At 55.1% G+C, this 17,534-nt stretch overlaps 4 protein-coding genes across 4 annotated transcripts; all 4 read left to right on the forward strand.

Annotated features, from left to right (window-relative positions):
- Positions 1 to 31: 31 nt before the first annotated feature.
- Positions 32 to 10,126, forward strand: CkaCkLH20_08617 (beta-ketoacyl synthase; the record flags this gene model as incomplete). Its single annotated transcript, XM_038891332.1, has 6 exons — positions 32 to 73; positions 136 to 1,428; positions 2,989 to 3,382; positions 3,623 to 9,040; positions 9,093 to 9,461; positions 9,510 to 10,126. The coding sequence occupies 6 exons, from the start codon at positions 32 to 34 to the stop codon at positions 10,124 to 10,126; spliced, it is 8,133 nt and encodes a 2,710-aa protein (XP_038743344.1).
- A 1,061-nt stretch (positions 10,127 to 11,187) lies between these two features.
- CkaCkLH20_08618 (tannase and feruloyl esterase) lies at positions 11,188 to 12,998 on the forward strand (the record flags this gene model as incomplete). The annotated part of the gene is made up of 2 exons (XM_038891333.1): positions 11,188 to 11,629; positions 11,746 to 12,998. 2 exons carry the CDS (start codon positions 11,188 to 11,190, stop codon positions 12,996 to 12,998), a joined length of 1,695 nt encoding a protein of 564 aa, XP_038743345.1.
- Positions 12,999 to 14,597: 1,599 nt separating this feature from the next.
- Positions 14,598 to 15,152, forward strand: CkaCkLH20_08619 (uncharacterized protein; the record flags this gene model as incomplete). Its single annotated transcript, XM_038891334.1, has 1 exon — positions 14,598 to 15,152. One exon carries the CDS (start codon positions 14,598 to 14,600, stop codon positions 15,150 to 15,152), a length of 555 nt encoding a protein of 184 aa, XP_038743346.1.
- A 1,255-nt stretch (positions 15,153 to 16,407) lies between these two features.
- On the forward strand, positions 16,408 to 16,869 carry CkaCkLH20_08620 (Bys1 family protein; the record flags this gene model as incomplete). The annotated part of the gene is made up of 1 exon (XM_038891335.1): positions 16,408 to 16,869. One exon carries the CDS (start codon positions 16,408 to 16,410, stop codon positions 16,867 to 16,869), a length of 462 nt encoding a protein of 153 aa, XP_038743347.1.
- Between the last annotated feature and the right edge of the window lie 665 nt (positions 16,870 to 17,534).

The raw sequence follows: 17,534 nt of genomic DNA on the forward strand, positions 1-17,534 counted from the left end.
ATTGAACGCCTGAAAACTGCAGTGGTTCGTTATGCAGTCTGTCTCTGTTTTTCAGATGCCTTCGCGGGACTCGGTAAGTCCTGTTCTTTCACCTTGGAGCTTCATGATCGTAAAGATACTGACTAGTACGCTCAGCTTCCCAAAGAACGGGGAAAGATCATAGCTAGTAGCGGAACAGTCACCCCAAAATCAAATGTGAATCACAAACCGAGCCCACGAAAGTCCGTCTTGCAGTCAGTGTCAAAATGGCTCCCGCCCAGAGATGAGCACAGCGATTACTGGTGGAACCTCGTTGGGCCCCATTTCGCGACCCTTTTTCGCAACGCCGACTACACTCTCGAGGATCAGTACGAGTACTTGCTCTTCGTTCACCACCATGTCGTCCCCAGGCTGGGAAACTCCCCAAACCTAAGCGGACTCGGAACGGCGAGCGGAGATAGTGGGCTGTCTCTCGACGGCACCCACATCGAGTACAGCTGGAGATGGAACGAGTCCAATACCAAGCCCGAGATCCGCATGGTTATGGAACCTTTTAGCAGATTTGCAGGCACCTACATGGATCCTTTGAATCTCAAGCCTGCTACCGAGATGCTCTACGCCATGAAGCCGCAAATCCCGTCCCTCGACATGAGCCTCTTCAACCACTTCATCGGGAAGTTCTACGACGCCGCCCAGCACAAATACCTGGACACCAATGAACGATCCATCATGACGAATGTCTGCCTTGGCTTTGAATTCTTGGGTCACGAGATTCTCCCCAAGGCCTACTTCTTCCCGCGCAAGCTTGGTCAAGTTGGTCTTACCCCTATGAATATTTGGGAAGAAGCAATCTCAACAGCTGTCCCTGAGACTCGTACCTTCTCGAAGGTCTTTTCTTTCGTCAAGAACGACGCGCCAAAGCTTGGGTTGACCATGACACCGCTCTGGCTTGGTATCGATGTTGTCAAGCCAGCAAATGCGCGCATCAAGTTCTACTGCGTCGAGGCACGCACATCATTCGAGAGCGTCCAGTCGATTCTCACCATGGGCGGTATGATCAAGATCGACCCAGTCATTCTCGACAACGCTTGGGAGCTTATGAAAGCTGTGTGCAATCTACCGGCGGACTTCCCTCGGAACAAAGACCTTCCCAGAGCTCCTAGGTACAATGTTTCGACCGATGGTGTTGACACTGAAGGCCTGTGGGGAACTTTTGCGTACTACTTCGATATTGGACTTGGTCGAGAGGAGTTGCCCGATGTCAAGTTCTACATTCCAGTTTGCCACTACGGAGCGGACGATGAGGCCATCGCTTCCGCAATCACGAATTGGATGGAAATCCATGGTCGGGGTCAATATGTAGATGCCTACTGGGACTCTTTACACCAGATCGTCACACACAGGAAACTGAAGGAGTCACGGGGTGTGCACATGTGGTTGTCTATGATGGTAAGAGGTGGAAAGCTGCAAGTGACCACCTACATTGCTCCAGAAGGCCATCATCCCCAACGGCATGGGGGCAAACTAGGCCCTCATGGAGCTATGGCTGAACGGATTACTCGCCACACCTAGAGTTTTCAACAGACAGAATGAAAATCATGATACCGGAAACCTAATTCTGCACTAAGCTTTCCAAATCGTGTGAGAGAAAGCTTGACCAGTTTTGTGATTCGCATATCATGTTCAGACTGACGGACCGATGTCCCAATCTTCAACCCATGTTGACTAGGTTTGGGGCGGCTGACACCACACCATCAGAGGGATTTGCTACCTCGTGCTAACCGAAAAATTCATGGCGAGATTCATCAGCAAGGTTTTTCTGAGCTTTTTGTTCACGCTAGGGTAGAAGCAATGTAACCCCTACCTAGAAAGAGTTTAGTTGAACGAAATCAGATGAATACGACTCACGGTTTCAACGTTTTACTGCAACCACACCCTATGATGGGAGAGTCATGGCATGCTATGTGAGTTCAGCACAATGTCTCCTGGAACGAGTGACGTGCAGCATGGTCTTGTGGTTTCTTGTGATTTCCGTGCTGGCCGGAGCCTCATACAACGTCTGTTTGCCCAAAGGTTACGAGCAATCCTTTTCACAGGTGCATTGCTGGAATTGTCTAGAGTTGATGCTGATATATGCCTCGGCTTTTTTGACTATTGCCCTCACGTAATAGCAGCAGACTCGTGGAAATCCGACAGTTCAGCTTCCCTAATTTTCTCTGGGGCCGGTTCGCCGTCTCTGCGCGGCATTTTGGCAACATCTACAGCCTTCATCAGCCAGCTAATACGTTGAGATCTCCAATCACCATTTTTGGGTATCATTGGACCTACATTGGAAAAGAATCTCAAAATGTTTCCATCCATGATTGTTTTTGGGCCGCAGGGCCGACCATCACCTGAGCATCTCGCCAACTTGCGTGCTCATCTTCTCTCGGATAAGCGACTCTCAAGACTGCTCTTCGCTGTAATAGACCTACAAAACTTCTGGTCCAGATTACTAGATCATGATCCACGGCTCTCATGCGTTCCTGGTCATTCGATTTTAAGTGGCCTCGTCGGCTGGCTCAAGCATGGGGATCCATTTCCATCTCGCCTTCCGAGATCGCCGTCGGTCCTCACTTTTCCCATCAACTTCTTGATCCAGTTCATCCAATACATCTGCCTCGTTCGATCAATAAGTGAGGATTGTGATGGGCAACAATCACTGCTTGAGAAACTGGAGGGCGGTGCTCAAGGCTTTTGTGTTGGCCTCTTATCTGCTATCACAGTCGCAACATCTCCTACAGAGGAAGCGCTTGTTAAAACTGCAATACGGACTCTTCGACTGGCAGTTTGTATTGGTGCCTATGTCGACTACGACGCCACTTTTACTCAGACAACCTGCATCTCTGTGAGGGTGAAGCATTCGTGGGCCGAAAGCTCGCAGATAGTAGATGTTGTGTTGAAAGAATATCCTACGGTAAACTTCCAAGCTGTTCAAAATAACGATGATCATCACACTGATATTTCTAGGCGTATGTTTCGGCAGTCACTGACGAGAATTGTATCACAATCTCGGGCTCACCTGACGACCTCCTGCGGTTGTCACGCGCACTCATCGAAGCTGGGTTTATCGTCCAGCAGGTTGGCGTTGATGGCCGATTCCATCATCACAGTTATGCTGAGGACATCGAAAGACTCGCCGACTTCATCAGCCAGGCTCCGGATCTTCGGTTTTCCTTTCCAAGAAAGCTGCTTGTTCCCGTCAGATCTGCCACAAGTGGAAACATCATTGGCGGAGACCTTGTTCGACACATGTTGGAGAACACTCTGCTCAAACCCGTCGAGTGGTACAAAACTCTCACGCTCGCTACAGCATCCCTGAATCCAGGGTACAAGTTCATCGCAATGGCAGGCATCTCAACTTGTTTTCCCCGGTCTTTGGTCTCAGGCTCCGATATACGGCTTCTGGACCTGCGGGACATCACGAAAACACAGCCAGCCATATCTCAAGGGTCTTGCGATGGGCTGGGCGGCCAGCATACACCACCTACTACGCCCCCAGGGCGCACGGGTGATGGCTGTTCGTTAGGCATTGAAACGGAACTACAGATAGATTCGAATTCGTCAGGGAACCTTGCGCAAACGGGCTTCCCTCCCCACTCAGTCGCTGTTGTTGGTATGGCAGGGAGGTTTCCCGGCGCCAACTCAGTCGACGAACTTTGGGATCTGATATCGACTGGAGGCGTCACAGTCTCTCGTGCACCAGAAAGAGTTGGACTGGATGAGCTACCAGAAGATGTCTCGCAAGTCAAGTGGTGGGGCAACTTCCTCGATGAGTATGACGCATTCGATCACAAGTTCTTCAACAAGTCAGCCCGTGAGGCCACAGCCTGCGATCCACAGCAAAGGAAGCTGCTCGAAGTCGTGTATGAGGCCTTGGAATCCTCAGGCCAGCTCAGCCCAGAGGCCTCCTCTGATCCATCCGACTACGGCTGTTACATCGGAGCCGTGATGAATAACTACGCGAGCAATCTCACCAGCCATCCTCCCACCGCGTACGCTACCACAGGAACCGGGCGATCGTATCTCAGCGGCGCTGTCAGTCACCATTTCGGCTGGACAGGCCCGGCAATGACTATCGACACAGCATGCTCTTCTTCGCTCGTCGCCATTCACACTGCTTGCCGCGCTATAGCCTCGGGTGAGTGTAGTCGAGCTGTTGCTGGCGGTACGAACATCATCACGTGTCCGCATGATTACCGAGACTTGAAAGCTGCTGGTTTTCTAAGTCCTTCGGGTCAATGTAAGCCCTTTGATGCGAGCGCTGATGGCTACTGCCGTGGCGAGGCGGTTGCTGTGGTCGTCTTGAAGTCGCTATCCGCAGCGATCGAAGAGCATGACCACATTCTTGGAGTCATCGTCGGCTCGGCGACCAGCCAGAACCACAAAGAAGGGCCTATCGTGGTGCCAAATGCCAAGTCGCAAGCCAATCTGCTGAGAAAGGTGATGGATCATTCCAACATCTCACCTGAGAATGTAACGTATGTCGAAGCACACGGGACTGGCACCAGTGTTGGCGATCCCATCGAAGTTAGCAGCCTTCGAGAAGCTTTCGGGAAGCCGTCCAGAGACTCAACACTCTACTTCTCATCTATCAAGGGGAATATCGGTCACGCGGAAGCTGCATCTGGAGCCGCCGGGTTGATCAAGGCGATCCTGATGTTGAAACACGGTCAGATACCACCGCAAGCTAGTTATCACTCGTTGAACCCCAGCATTCCGGAGCTTGAGCCTGATGGCTTGGCCATTCCCGAACATATGACACCTTGGAGATTATCAGACCGTGTTGCTTGCGTCAACAACTATGGTGCGGCAGGTAGCAACGCCGTCGTCATGATTCGCGAAGCACCTGTGTCTGAACTCGATGTCTCGATTCCGGCTATGAAGTCTTCACCATCTTCAAAGTGGCCCCTGATTTTGACCGCGTCAACGGAAGCCTCTTTGACCACTTATGCACAAAAGTTGCTCGAGTGGTTACGGAGAGAGAAACAGATCACGCCTGATATCCACATTTCAGACATTCTTTTCAATCTCTGTCATCGAGCCAATCACTCACTTGGCGACTCTGTTTCCACTTCTGTATCCAGTATTTCGGATCTCGAGTCAACTCTCTCTGCGCTCGCTACCGGAAGTAGCGGCGTGACCACAACGCCCCTTCCCAAACCAGTCATTTTGGTTTTCGGGGGCCAGGAGAGCCGGTTCGTTGGCCTTTCGGAGGCTGTTTACTGGTCATCACACATCTTTCGCCACCATCTCGACATCTGTCACGATATGCTCTTGGGCTTCGGCCTGGAAGGACTGTTTCCTGCTATCTTTCAGCCTGCACCTATATCAAACCTCGTCAGTCTGCATACGGCCTTGTTTGCTATTCAGTACTCCTGCGCAAAGTCTTGGATGGACTGCGGACTGAAGATTGACGCAGTCATTGGGCATAGCTTTGGTCAGCTCTCCGCCCTGTGCATTTCTGGTGCGCTGTCATTGCGCGACGCGATCAAGCTTGTCGCTGGCAGGGCATCGATCGTTAACAGGCACTGGGGTCATGAGGCAGGCACCATGCTTGCTTTGCAAGCCGACCGGGGTCAGATTGCTGAGATACTTGATCAGGTCGAAGGTCTAGAGGTAGCATGCTTCAATGGGCCTAGAAGCCACGTCCTTGTTGGATTCTCCGAAGCCATTGAAAGGGTGGAAAATCTTATCACTGGGGATACTCAGTCATTCTCTTCCGTCCGTCATCAAAGGCTAGATGTCACGCACGGATTCCACTCAAGATTCTCAGAATCCTCATTACCTGCCCTCAGTGAACTTGCGGAAGGATTACAGTGGAACAGTCCAATGATTCATCTCGAGATCTGCAGCGAAACGCGGACGGAAGAGGCTCCCGACAGCCGTCTTGTAGTTGAACACATGAGACGTCCAGTTTACTTCCAGCATGCTGTTGAGAGACTGATGCGGAAATATCCACGAGCGACTTGGCTCGAAGCAGGACGGGGACTGTCCGCAACACAGCTTGTGCGGGCGTGTGCCGAGAAGCCAGAGAACCATTCATTCATGGCTCCGCAACTCACTGCGCCGAATGCACAAGACTCCCTCGTCGATGTCACAGTCAGACTATGGAAAGAAGGCCACAGCGTTCAGTACTGGCCGTTCCATCGTAGTCAGCGGCGGCAATATCAGCACCTGAGTCCGCCTCCGTATCAATTCCAGAAGACTCGGCATTGGCTTCCGTACATCCGGGCCAAAGGTGGAGCAGAGATTGCAACAAATCCAAAGCCTGAACAGCCGAAAAGTGATGAGTTCATAACTCTCATCAAAGGCAATAGGTCGACTGAGGCATGCTTTCGAGTTTCGGCCACGAGTGATCGCTTCCAGGCTCTGATCACCGGTCACGTCATGTGTGGCCATGCCGTCATGCCGGCTTCTGCATACATAGAGATCGCCTCGAGAGCCGTCCTCTTACTGCAGGAAGATCCGAATGCTGCGAGATGGGTTCCGATAGTTGAGGATCTGACGATGAAGGCTCCAGTAGCGTTGGTTCTCGGTCAAGATCCCCCCAAGATCACAATGACTCTGCAAAGTCTCGGAACATTACGGCCAGCCTGGTCTTTCACTATGAAGGTTGAACTGTCTTCTGGTAATAGTCAACTGTCGAGCGAGGCCCAGGACACCACGACTGGAACCGTCCTTCTGCATGAGAAGAATGATCGAAGGGCAGGGCAAGAATTTGGTCGTTTTGACGGCTTAATCGGAGACCATCGCTGGGAGCAGCTCATGAACCACCCCGACGCGGAAGCAATGCACGGGAAGCACATTTACCGGGCCTTCAACCAGATCGTGCAATACTCGGATTCGTTCCGTGGCATCAAGGCCATCGCTAGCCTAGGCAATGAAGCCGCCGGTCAGGTCAAGATAACAACTTCCAGCGGCGACCCGCCTGATCAGCGTCTGACGAACGCCCCGATGATCGACAGCTTCATGCAGTTTGGGGGGTTCTTGGTCAACTACTTCAACGAGGCAGTGTCTCCAGACGACCTCCTCGTCTGTCATCACATCCAGCGCCTGCAATTCGGACCCTCGTTTTCTCCGGACAGCGAAGATTGGCTCGTCTTCGCCAACAAATCCGCCATCGACCAAGACAACATCTCAGTCGACGTGTACGTATCCGGGGCGAAGAGCAGAAAGACGGTTCTCGTTGCGCTTGGAATGGAGTTCACGAGGATGTCTCGTTCTTCCCTCACGCGATTGCTGAGTGGAAGTACCAAGGGGTCTGAGTTTCAGCACGCAGAAAAGACCCACGAAACGGGTCAGAGAATACGAACGGAGACAATCCCAGCAGGTAGCCACAAGCCCGAGAGCAAATGTCATGATGTTCTTCGGATTGCTGCTAGCATTGCCGATGTTCCTGAGGAGAAGCTCTCCGGCGAGGAGTGTCTCCCTGATATTGGGGTTGACTCTCTGGGGTCTACCGAGATGATCAGCGACATCGCGTCTGCATTGAATGTGACGATTGATCTGTCGACGTTCCTGCTCTTTCCCGACATCAACGCGATCATTCATCACGTCGATACTCAACTTGGCCTCGACTCAGCTAACGAACACACTCCCGATCCTTCCTCGGCCGGAGACTCACCAAATCAGGGAAAGAGTTCAGCTCAGACGAATGGATCGGTGTCAACTTCCACTAAAGATGCACTCCCGAACACAAATATCGGCCCTTTCAAGTCAGAAGGCTCCGATCTGCCCGTCATCAACTCCATTTCCAAGTCCTTTGACGACGTCAGGCTCAGTTTCGATCAGCTAGGAGCAGCAACGCAAGCGTTGGGATACTGGTCCGACATGCACCCCGACGATGTCCGCCTAGTCCTCGCGTACGTCACCGAAGCCTTCACAAATCTAGGCTGCGACCTAAGAGTTTTGGAACCCGGTATGACCGTCCCCAACGTCACAGGCGTCTTGTCTCGACACACACAGCTCGTCCAACGCCTGTACCAATTCCTGGAAGACGAAGGCATCATCGAGCATTTGGCAAATGGTGCCTTCACAAGGAGTGACAAGGACATAGAAGCTACTCATGGAGAGCAGATATTCCACGAAATCATCGGTAAACATCCATCCAACGTCCCGATCCGTCATCTCCTGCACGCCGTCGGACCACATCTTGCGTCCTGCCTTGTCGGAGAGCAAGACGCCCTCCAAGTCCTCTTCGGAAACCGCGCGAACAAAAAATGGCTGGATGACCTCTACAGAGACTGGCCGATGCTCGTGACCGCCACACAGCTCCTCGGCAAATTCTTATGCCGGGCCTTCAAAGACAGCACCGGGTCCGGGCCCTTCCGCATCCTAGAGGTCGGAGCGGGAACAGGAGGAACCACACGCCACATCGTCGACATGCTCACGAAACACGGTATCCCGTTCGCGTACCATTTCACCGACTTATCGGCATCCCTCGTCCAGAAAGCCAAAACTTCTTTTGCCGATGTCACGGGTATGAGTTTCGGCGTGCTGGACATCGAACAAGATCCCGCACCTGAGTTGACCGAGGCGTTCCACGTCATCATATCGACAAACTGCATCCACGCCACCCGCAACATAACCAGCAGCCTCTCGAATCTGCGCACGATGCTCCGCGAGGACGGCGCTCTCGCGTTGATCGAGATGACACCCACGCGTCAGCTGTACGTCTTTGACATCATCGTCGGGCTGCTCGAGGGTTGGTGGCTTTTCGACGACGGCCGGACGCATGCCCTGGCTGACGCGGAGAGCTGGGGGCGCGCCTTCGCCGATGCCGGGTTTCCGGAGGTGCGGTGGTCTGATGGGGAGTCGCTTGAGGCCCGGACTGTTCGCGTGATTTGTGGGTTCCGGAAGTTGGGGGCTCCGTCGCGGGGACGGGAGGTGGTGAAGGATGCCGGTGCTGTCAACGGTGTGAGAGTACAAGAGTTGGTTTATAAGACTGTGGGTTCCCGAGAGATCTATGCGGATGTTTATTGCCCCTTGACGGCGAATCCTGCGAAGAAGATGCCAATAGGTGGGTAACGTCCCTGCACTTGACGGGGCAGCTTGCTCATTTCTCTCACCAGCTTTGATGATACACGGCGGAAGCCACATCATCTTTTCCCGGAAAGACATTCGCCCTCCACAGACGCGTATCATGCTGGATATGGGTCTACTTCCAGTCAGTCTGGATCACCGCCTCTGTCCAGAGACTCGGCTGGCTGAAGGGCCGGTGGTCGATGTCTGCGACGCACTCGAATGGGCCAGAACGAAGCTTCCATACACCAACCTGATCAATCCCGATGTCAGGCCTGATCCGGACAACATCGTCGTCGTGGGGTGGTCCTCGGGAGGCCAGTTGGCCCTGTCGACCGGATGGACGGCGCCGGAAAGGGGACTCAAGCCTCCGAACGCCATCCTGGGGTTCTACTGCCCGACTGATTACGAAGATGACTGTAAGTCGGGGATTCTCTCTCCCAGTGTTATGCTAAGAATATTTGCAGGGTGGCAGAATCCCATCCAGCCCATCGGGGCAGAGGACCAAGGCGAAGAGTACGACGTCTTGGCCGCAGTTCAAGATAGTCCCGTGAGCCACACCTCCATGAGCGCGATACCTATTCATAATCCTGACCGCATCCAGATAACCAACTACACCACCATCGGCGCCTGGGAACCCCTCTCCGACCCACGCATCCGCACCGACCCGCGCGCCCGCATCGTCCTCCACATGAACTGGAAAGCCCAATCCCTCCCGGTCATCATCGGCGGCCTCCCCAGCCGACGCCAAGCAGCCTCCTCCTCCTTCTCCGACTGGAACACTCTCCCGCAGCCCCCGATCGAAGACGTCCGGCGGTGCAGCCCCCTGGCCCAGGTCAGGAGCGGGACGTACAAGACGCCGACGTTCCTGGTCCACGGGACGGCGGACGACCTGATCCCGTGGCAGCAGTCCGCGCGCACGGCCGCGGAGATGGAGGCGCGGGGCGTGGAGGCTCGCTTGGTGCTGGTGGAGGGGGCGCCGCATGTTTGCGACGCGAGCCGTGATGGGGAGTCCGAGGGGTGGCGGGCGGTGAGGGAGGCGTATCGGTGGCTTGGGGAGTATGCTTTCTCGAGGGCTGGGTAGGGTTGGGGTTTGATATTGGAGATTGCGTGGCGGTGTTAATGGCTTGATAGAAGAAGTAGATGGCTCAGATTGATATGCCAGTGGCAATGATAGTTTTGCATAGGGTCTGGCTGATGGTTCAGGGGGTGCTATTTCGCCTTGGCCGGTGGTTGAGTGTGACTATCGTGATATCGCATACTCAACCCTACTCGGCATTTCGAATGAAGAGCACAAGTGAATTCCTACTAAAATTGATATCAAGAGTGGTGGAAGACGACTAAGTCCGGATGTTTCCAGCCAGACCTGGTATGTGGAATAGATCAAGGCCAAACAGCTTGCAACAACGGCGTCTACCATTGACTAATAGCACCGAATCTACACATACCCTGTCCATGAAGTTCAATATACCTGCCTCACCTCGCATGCGACTGCCTTAGTCCGGCATGACAACAGTTACACGAGACCAGACTAACATGCCGACTTACAATCCTACCGCGCTTGGCGAGGTGGCTGACGGCGCGGACTAGTCATCCAGCCCGAGATATCGGAGCCGCGCAACGACATTCTCACGAAGAGAAAAGCAACCACGCTCTTCAATATGCCACACGCTAAGAAGGCATTACCGACGTGGTCTCGCGTCTCCCGGCGCGGAGCTAGCCACGATCATGTGGGGTAAGGCAGTCCAGCCATCCGCATAGCTGCATTGCCAACTCATCTGTCTACTTTCTATGCCGTTGTTGTTTTCGGTCTTTCCAGAGAAGATATAATGATGTTCGTTGGCTGTTGCGCGTGGTTATCAAATGCCATGCGACGAACGTTTTTAATGCCGACGGGATCCTCGACGTCCCCGAACCCCCGCCTGAGCCTGATGTTTCGCGACGCATCAAGCTGAAGTATCTGTCACAGACCTGCGAAGTCTGAGCACACACGCACCAGGCACGCCCTCCGAACAAGCGGAACTGCAGCTCCGGGAAACCCGGTCTAATTAATTCGAACACGGGGAGGAAATAATAACCAATTCAAACCTCAGAAAATCCAAGGAAAAATTCCCAGGACATCTTCAGCCGCAAGATCAAGTCAAAATGAAGAGTCTCCAGACTCTCCTAACAGCCCTGCGCTGGTCCCAACCACCAGCAGGGCCCGCAGGAGCAATAAGCACACAAACGACGACACACGGTTCGTCGAAGCACTGCGCGCCCACGACCTTCCGCTTCCCCGCGCTCGAGGGCGCAGACGTCGTCAGGGTCCTCGCGCAGCCCGTCACGGACCTGGGCGCCCCGACGACGAGGACGCCCGCGACGACGCCAGAGGGCCGCGCAGCCATCCCGAGTTCGGGCGTCAGCTTCTGCAACGTCACGGTCGAGTACGTCCACGCGGGCTCTGACGACCTGACGCGGGTGCAGGTCTGGCTGCCGCCGGCGGGGGCGTGGAACGGGCGGTTCGTGGGCGTCGGGGGCGGGGGGTACTCGGCCGGGCAGTTTGGGAGCGAGAAGATTGTCGCGACGCTGGCGGAGGGGTATGCGAGTAAGTTTGCCCTGATTCTTTTTCTCCTTTTTTGTTCTTGTGGTACCGCTGCACGTGGGTGCGCTGCGGGTTGGCGTTTTCTTTGCAGGTTCTGGAGGCTGATACGAGAACGATAGCGAGCGCGACGGACGCGGGACATGACTATCGAACGTGGGAGGAGGCGCCGTGGGCGCTGAACGACGACGGGACCATCAACGAGAGGCTACTGACCAACTACGCGCACGTCGCGGTGCACGACATGACGGTGATCGCGAAGCAGATCGTGGCGCAGTTCTACGCCCGGCCGGCGGCGTACTCGTACTGGAGCGGGTGCTCGACGGGCGGGCGGCAGGGCGTCATCGAGGCGCAGCGGTACCCGGGGGATTACGACGGGATCCTCGCGGGCGCGCCGGCGGTGAACCAGCCGAGCCTGATCGTGAGCACGTACTGGCCGCAGTTCGTGATGAACCGGATGGGGGTGTACCCGCACGTGTGCGAGCTGGTCATGATGACGCGGCTCGCGGTCGAGGCGTGCGACGAGATGGACGGGGTCAGGGATGGTGTTATCGCGGACCCGGACGCGTGCGACTTCGATCCGGAGAGCGTTGTCGGGAGGGAGCTGGACTGCGGGGATAAGCGGATGAACATGTCGGCTGCGACGGCGAGGATTGCGAGGGAGATCTGGCGCGGGCCGCATGACGCGGAGGGCAGGCCGCTCTGGCTCAAGGGGTACCCGATCGGGGCGCCGTTCACGGGGCGGTTCGGGCTGGGGAACGTGAACTGCAGCGTGCCGGACCGGCCGTGTACGGGGCACCCGTTCCGGATGTCGGTGGAGTGGATCCGGAACCTGGTCCACAAGGACCCGGGGTACGACGTGGCGGGGATGGACTACGCGGATCTGGAGGCGGCGTTCGAGCAGAGCCGGAGGGAGTACGAGGGGCTGATCGGGGCGAACGACCCGGACCTGAGCGAGTTCAAGAGGCTGGGCAAGAAGATGATCAGCTGGCACGGGCTGGCGGACGAGTGCGTCACGATGCGGACGTCGAGGGACTACTACGACAAGGTGCTGGAGAGGGACGGGAAGGCGGACAGGTACTACCGTCACTTCGAGGCGCCGGGGCTGTATCACTGCTACGGGCTCAACGGGACGTTTTATCCGCTCAAGGGGCTGGAGACTCTGCGGGCATGGGTCGAGGAGGGGTCGTTTCCGGAGGTGTTGGAGGGGTTTAAATTGAGCGGGGGCAACGAGAGCGACGCGCCTACGAGGCCTTTGTGCGCGTATCCTGCCAAGTCGAAGTTCAAGGGCGGCGACCCTGAGAGGAGGGATTCATGGGGTTGCGAGAAGGAGGACGGAGGTTGGTACAGCACGTGGGGGAGGGAGGAGTTGTAAACTCGCGAGGATGGTGTTTTGGTCCCGGAAAGGGTATTAAAAGGTGGTAGATGTAGATATAATAATCGCGTATAATAGTAGAAGATTGAGATAAATGGGATATTTCATCAGCAAGCAGGAGTCGGTTCCCAAGGACCAGAAATGGTAGATTTCAAAGTCAGTACCCATGTTGGATTGTATTTCTTTGGAGTGCCATCTTTACGGCTAGAACCTGCGGCTGGTGGCTTTGCAGACGAAACTCGGCCTGTTAGCTGTGTTTTTCGGGAAATGCAACTTCTAGAACCATTTTATCCAATTAAATCATGCTCTAAGCAGTATATACGGAAAGCGCGACAACAACCCAGGCAAATCATTTCTCTCGGAATAAACTCCGCCAGTTGCAGGAACGATGATGGTAAACCGGTGCATTCGGTCCTGCCTTTTCTGCTCCAGTTCAGGGTCTCTGGATAAGAGGGGTCGTTATCTAATCTCAAGCCCGACCTTTCCCGAAATGGACCAGCCAGGGTCTCAAGCGGGGGCCACTACTGCTGAATGAGGTAAGCGAGTGGATCTGCTCTATGTTAAAAAACGTGACTTTCAGGAGGTTTCGCTCCACCGTTGGCTGAAGCAGAGAATTCTATTGGACGTTGCCACATGCCGATGGGGCCAGCGAAGAGAGAGTTTTCAGGGTCCAGAGCATCCCCTCTTTCCGTCTTTTTCAGTTTGCGCTTTCCCTGCTGATTGTATGGGTGGTGCACTTGCCCTGCGTGTGGCCTTTTTCCTGCCTGTTTCTTCCTGCCTTTTGCGCTTGCTATTGCCTGCAATGTTACCATTTTCTCCGGTCTTTCCCTGTCTTCTTTCCTTACACGTGTAGTTCTTGCCTCCTGCTGACTGAACTCGCCACAACCCCGCTTCTTTGTGACTTGACCTTGGAAGGAGCTGGCCGAGTCAGCCAGGTGCTGGTACCTTCCGTTTCCCCCCCCCGTTGAATAAAACCAGTGCTAAATACCTTTTGCCTGATCGCTCTCCAAAATCTCGATCTCCATCACTTGCTTCCTGTCTGAAGATCGAGCAAACACCACCACCATCACGAACACAACACACCATTCGCCGCTTTCGATCCTTGTCACCGTCTGTTACCTACCGCCGAGAAGCCGTCAGCCGTCGCCGCAGCTCGGTACCTGTGACCCGATTCCACTCGTACGGCGCCGTCGAGCGGGCCAGCCGCCCCCGTCCCGTTCCTCTCCCAGATTCCCATCGCAACTTTCCCATCACGGCATCATCGACATCTTGCAAAATTCCGTCCCATTCTGTTACCGTGCGGCCCCGGTCCAGGTCCCGCTCCCACGTGCAAGCCCTCTGCTTCCGACCGCTCCGTGGGTCCCCGCTCCGATTGATGCCTTCCGGCCCAAAGAGTTCACGATCCTCCTCACCACAGAGACCCGACTCGTCACGCCGAGGCCTTGATGCCGCCGCCTTCACCAATCCGGCATCCGGCTTCCGTGGCGACCAACCTACCTATGCCCAGTCTCCTTCTCCCAATCCTCGCCTGTCGCTGAATCATCTGAAGCAAGGCGAGAGCCATCAGCGGGTGAGTCCACCCATCCGGTTATCTTCCAAATGTCAGCCCTCTACCTTATCCTCCGTCATCATCGTCTTGTCACCAGCCATCATTCCCGTCGTCTACTGACCATCTTCTTGCAGATCCGCCATGGTGCAGAGCAACTCCTTCGCCTGACGGAGAATTTTTCCGGTTACAATGGCCCTGGCCCGGAAGGCGGCTACGATACCACAAATGACCAAGCTCTGCCCACCGACAGCGACATCCGCGCCATGACGAGGCTTTCACATGGCATCGCCCGCGATATCAGTGAGATCATGGCCCTCAGAAAAGATGATCCGGGGCCGCCCAAGCGGAAGGGCACCGAGGACTACGGCGGCATGCCTCCACCGCTCGCCGCCCACGATTACGCAAGCACCGCCGGTCGCACCAAGAATCGCCGCAAGGTCGACTTCTCCTGTCACAAGTGTCGCCGTGTCGAAACCCCCGAATGGCGCACCGGCCCCGACGGCCCCAGTACCCTTTGCAACGTCTGCGGCCTGATATACGCCAAGAGGGAACGCAAGAAAGAAGAGTCTACCATGCCGACCTTTGGCTCTCCCAACTTCTCTTGATTCATTCCCTCGGCGAGGCACCGCGACGTCGGTGCAGGACTTCACGAAAGTATTTCTGTTTACATATTGTACGACTGAGGATATGGGTATGGCGAAAAGGCATTATGGCCTACGGGCTCAGAAAGCCCGCGCGAAAGTGGCGCAAGCGTGTTGTTTTAACCACGTCAGATCATTATCTATGGGAACTTCGGCGTTGGAGTGAAGGACTACGAATATACCCGACAAGAGCTGGAATTGGAATCCGTTTATCAATATCACTACTTCTTCTCCACTGCGGCAACGTGACCTGATGTGTCTTGATGCAGGGCAGTGTTGATGCCTCGAATGACCAGCACATGGCCCTCACCGCTTCCTCCCAACGTCTCCATATCTCTCGACTAGGCTGATGCAAGGGCTGAACCGTATCCCTGACTGAGACATCAGTGTCTGAGTACTCTGCACTTCTGCTTTCAGCTGGGAATTGGATGCTATTTTGGATCCCGCCCGGCACTGGTTCTTCTCTCCCTTGCAGCCGTCAGCCTAGGAATTCACGCCGCCTGGTTGGCACGGGTAAGCAGGCTAGCACATACCTCCGAGCGGCGCCGAAGATGCGGGGAAGAAACACGGCAGATCGGCCGCCCCACAGTGTCACCCCATCCCCCTCCATCGGGAAACCCGCAAAGCCGCATCGACGATGCCAATCCTGAACGGCCCCAGTAACCGACGTCGCATGCAGGCAGCATCTTACCTAAACCTCGTATTCTCCCTCATCCAGTGGCCCTCATGACCTCCGCCCGCCGGCGATCCCACACCGTCGTTGTCGTCTCACTCTATTGAGCCGCGAGCATGCGTTCGTGTTCGTCCTGGATATTGTGATATCGTGACATCGTGGGGTTTCTGGTGTCTTGGCTTCCGTGCGTGGTGGTCGCTCCGACGAGGTGATCTTGACGAAATGCTGCATCGCGCCTCGTTCGCGGATGGGGAGATATCGTGACGGGTGGAGATCGCCGCTCGTATTTTGCAAGGCTTGGTATCGTGCCGTCGCCCGATGCGTGTTCCTCCCGAGGCGCCCGACGATGGCTTTTCTCCGAGAGGGTTTTTTTCCTCATGGTCTCGCTGAGATGATATGTCATGAGGTGAGTATATAAACAAGAGAGAAGATCTCTCCAAGCTGTTCTTCTCATCCGCATCACGACATCATCAAGCCCTAAATCCTCATATCAAACTTCCAAACACAACTTCACAGCTTCACAACTTCACAACCACACCCAAAAAAATGCAACTCAAATCCCTCCTCCCCCTCCTCGCCGCCGCCTCCCCCGCCGCGGCCCTCGGCAAAGCCACCGTCGTGAACAACTGCGCGACCGAAGTCTCCCTCTGGTCCGTCGGCTCCTCGGCGGTCTCCGCGGGCGCGCTCTCCCCGCGCGGCGGCTCCTACGCCGAGACCTTCGTCCGGGACGCCGTGACGGGGGGCAAGACGCTGAAAGTCACGCGCGCGCGCGACGGGCTGTTCACGGGGGCGCCGCAGCTGAATTTCGCGTACAACCTCGACGGCGCGCAGGTGTGGTACGATCTCAGTACCGTGTTCGGGGACGCGTTTCAGGGGAACAAGGTCGTGGTGGCGAGTCGGGCGGCGACGTGTCCGAGGATTGAATGGGGAGCCGGTACGAATCCGGGGGGGAGCCAGGTTAAGGTGTGTACGAGCGAGCAGGATGTTGTTTTGACGCTTTGTGCTTAGGGGGTTTGGGGGAGGGAAGTTGTCTAGGAGGATGGGAGGGGATAGGAGTTGGCGAGGGGGGAGAGGGTTGGTTGAGGGGTTGAGGGGTTGGGGTTGATATAATTCTATTCTTCATCAATCGTAATGTCTTTTCCGATTACTCGGTATCGATCTTGACCATTTTGAAGCTGTGAAGTGGATGTTGAGAGATATCACTGATCTCTTGGACGGGCCTTGCTTCTCCGGTGTCCGGATTAGGCAGTGGAGACCGGAGCGGGGCCGTGATCGGACCGGAGCCGGTCTGGCCTTCCGTTCGGCATCCATCGTGGCCATTGGCTAATGTAATACTAACTCATTTGTAACGAAACTACCAAAATCGGGTAGATTCTCTGCAAATGGACTAGATATAAGGCCTTTTCTTGCATACCGAGTGTAGTTCACTATCCAGAGCAAACTTGATGACACGGATCCGAAGGATGTGGGGTTTCGGTCAGATTGCCTATGAGCGGGCGAAGAGATCTCAAGATATCTTTCTTGGAATGTTTATGAGGCTTTTCCTTTACGTGCTAAGTTTGCTTCACTATTCAGAGCGAACGTGGTGACGTGAATCCGAAGGGTGGGGGTTTCGGTCAGATGGCTTGTGAGCGGGAGAAGAGTTCTCGAGATATCTTTCTTGGTATGTTTAT

The sequence above is a fragment of the Colletotrichum karsti genome, assembly GCF_011947395.1.
Source record: "Colletotrichum karsti strain CkLH20 chromosome Unknown Scaffold29, whole genome shotgun sequence".
In the NCBI taxonomy this organism is placed as follows: Eukaryota; Fungi; Ascomycota; class Sordariomycetes; order Glomerellales; family Glomerellaceae; genus Colletotrichum; species Colletotrichum karsti.